The 2712-nt window shown below is 35.0% G+C and overlaps 1 protein-coding gene across 1 annotated transcript; it reads left to right on the forward strand.

Moving 5' to 3' along the window:
* The first annotated feature begins 686 nt into the window (after nucleotides 1-686).
* Nucleotides 687-1823, forward strand: LOC120207582 (S-adenosyl-L-methionine:benzoic acid/salicylic acid carboxyl methyltransferase 3-like). The gene is made up of 4 exons (XM_039207011.1): nucleotides 687-795; nucleotides 868-1275; nucleotides 1358-1606; nucleotides 1680-1823. The coding sequence occupies exons 1-4, from the start codon at nucleotides 721-723 to the stop codon at nucleotides 1821-1823; spliced, it is 876 nt and encodes a 291-aa protein (XP_039062942.1). The 5' UTR covers nucleotides 687-720.
* Nucleotides 1824-2712: the final 889 nt, after the last annotated feature.

Genomic DNA, 2712 nt, shown 5'->3' on the forward strand with positions numbered 1-2712 from the left:
TGTTTTACTTAATTTAAATCAATTTTTTTCAGTTGATTTTATAATTTTTAATTTATATATATTATGACTTGCTTTGAATATGACTTGTGATATAAAAAAATATTTTTTATTAAATATTTTTGGTAATTTTATTTAATTTTTTAAATAATTATGACGTCGTCCGGTTATTCCGACCGGTCGGACCGATTCAACCGGTTGAACCAGTGAATCGATAGCATGACCGGTTCGCTAACCGGTCCGGTTCGCTAACCGGTCCGGTTCGCTAACCGGTCCGGTTCTGAAAACCATGGAAATATGAAGAAATAAAATAGATATCCCACGTTTTAATTTCTTCCAATTTTAATGTTTCATTTCTTCAATTTGTTTCCAGGCTTACCAAACATTGTCTGCCTTAGCTGGCGGACATCTTTTCCTTATTATTAAACCATTGATTTCGTCATTTTCTTGTTGTTAACATACTTATTCGTAAAGAAGCTTGACTCAGTCTTTATTGGACAGCTCATTCCAAAGTATGTCGAAATATTTTATCTGACCATAATGAACCTAATTAAAAATTGATGACAAAACCATGTGGGAAAAACCCTACAGTTTCAGCGTTTAAACAATGATCATTGTTTCATGCATGCATGCACATATGTATATATATACAGCAGAATGTTAAGGAAAACTCACCAGAAAACAGTAAAGTACGTAAGTTTGTAAAGAAATTAAGGAAGCAAAATGGCAGAAGCAAAGGTTCTTCGCATGAATGCAGCAGATCATGAAATTAGCTATGCTAATAATTCAGTTTTCCAAGTCCGTTATTACATTATGATGTTTTTTTCTTTTTGAAAAAATATCATGCTAACCAGTTCTTTGTGCTTGCAGAAAGCAGTAATATCAAAGGTAACACCAATCATTGAAGAATCCATTAGAGATATGTTCAAGGAAATGGCTCCAGCTTGTATAAAGGTGGCAGACTTGGGTTGCTCTTCAGGACCTAACACCTTCCACACTATATCTCAAGTTATTGACACTATCCATGGGATATGTAAGCGAGAAGAGTTGAAATTTCCAGAGTTTGAAGTGCTTCTAAATGATCTCCCAGACAATGACTTCAACTCTGTGTTTAGGTCGGTTCCTGATTTCATTGAGAGGATGAAGAAAACGAAAGGAGATATGGTGCAAGAAAGGTGTTTTATAGGAGGAGTTGCAGGCTCTTTCTATGACAGACTCTTTGCAACTAGAAGCCTCCACTTTGTCAATTCTTCGTATGCGCTTCATTGGCTAACACAGGTCGGTCACTTGACCAAAATCCTTCTCTTTGATCTAGTAAAGAATCTGTTTTAATCTCATTTAGCTTTGATCTTGTCATTAGCTCCCAGTTGGGCTAGAGAACAATAAGGGAAACGTATACATGGCAAGATCAAGTCCTCCCAATGTTTTCCAAGCATATGCCGACCAATTTCAGAAAGACTTCACAAATTTTCTAAGCTTGCGCTCCAAAGAAATTATATCCCAAGGCCGTATGGTGCTAACCTTTATGGCTAGGAAAAATGTCGACCCCTCCAACGAAGACTATGGCTGGGAGCTTGTTGCTAAATCACTTCTTGATTTGGTTGCGCAGGTGCCAGATGATCCATTTACTCTATTTCTATGATTAGTTGAACGCAATAAACTAACTTAATTATGAATTGCAGGGAGCTGTAGAAGAGAGAGATGTGGATTCATTCAACCTTCCTTTTATACACCTTGCAAAGAAGAAGTGGCTGAGATTGCGGAGAGGGAAGGATCATTTGAAATTACTGATCTACAAGTTTTCGAAGTGGATGCCGATCCTATAAATACAAATGAGATGCTCCGTAACAAAGACTTTGGTTTCAACATTTATACGCAAATGGGGAAAAATATTGCTAATACCATCAGAGCTGTTATAGAGTCAATGATCTGCAATCATTTTGGAGATGCAATAATTGACAAGTTATTCGCAAGGCTTGCTGCAAATGTGGAGGACGCTTTAATTAATTCAGTGTTCGATAGGAGGGTTAGCATTTTGGTTTCTTGACCAAGAAGTAGTTAATAAGGGAATTGATGGCTCAAAAGACAGCGGATAATAAGGGTTTTCTCAATTAAAACTTTTGAATATGTTCAAGTTTTAATGTGTGGTTGGATGTTGTATTGTTTCTCTCTTTATAATATATCAAAATGAATTAATAAATGACTGCAAATCGATTATGAATGGACTTCTGAAACAACTAGACCTTATATACCATTTCAACATTTCTCCCACTCTCAATATGCCGTACAATGATGTATCCAAGCTTTCTTATTTTTATTCTTTAATTATATTCACTGGTTTGTACTCTTTATACTCACATTTATCAGTCATGCATTACCTTTGTAAGTTTTGATTTGTTGTATAAGTTATTTCGACTGGTTGCAACTTGAATGAACTTAAAACCTAAAATATCTCAAAATATCAACCAAGAATCAAAATATCTAGAATAAGAAATAATCGAATTAGAGTTCCTAAATATTAGTTTTGTTTATAGCTTCCAGACGAAATTAGGATCAAATACCAAGAAGGGATAGGATGTTTAGCTTAACAAATTAAGGACCTATTGAGTATTTAAATCGAAAAATTATTAAGGTTAAGGTTTAGCTTGGATAAAATTTAAACTAATAGGGACCAAAATACCATTGGACCAAAAAGTTTGGGGTAACAGTAACCCT

This window comes from Hibiscus syriacus, unplaced genomic scaffold (assembly GCF_006381635.1).
Source record: "Hibiscus syriacus cultivar Baekdansim isolate YM2019G1 unplaced genomic scaffold, ASM638163v2 tig00000477_pilon, whole genome shotgun sequence".
NCBI classification, from domain to species: domain Eukaryota; kingdom Viridiplantae; phylum Streptophyta; class Magnoliopsida; order Malvales; family Malvaceae; genus Hibiscus; species Hibiscus syriacus.

What these genes read in the sequence shown, in the direction of transcription:
- LOC120207582 (XM_039207011.1), top strand. Translation starts at nt 721, where the DNA reads ATGGCAGAAGCAAAGGTTCTTCGCATGAATGCAGCAGATCATGAAATT. An exon ending in CTAATAATTCAGTTTTCCAA is followed by an intron (nt 796 to 867) that starts GTCCGTTATTAC and finishes TTGTGCTTGCAG; the next exon opens with AAAGCAGTAATATCAAAGGT. An exon ending in CGCTTCATTGGCTAACACAG is followed by an intron (nt 1,276 to 1,357) that starts GTCGGTCACTTG and finishes TCTTGTCATTAG; the next exon opens with CTCCCAGTTGGGCTAGAGAA.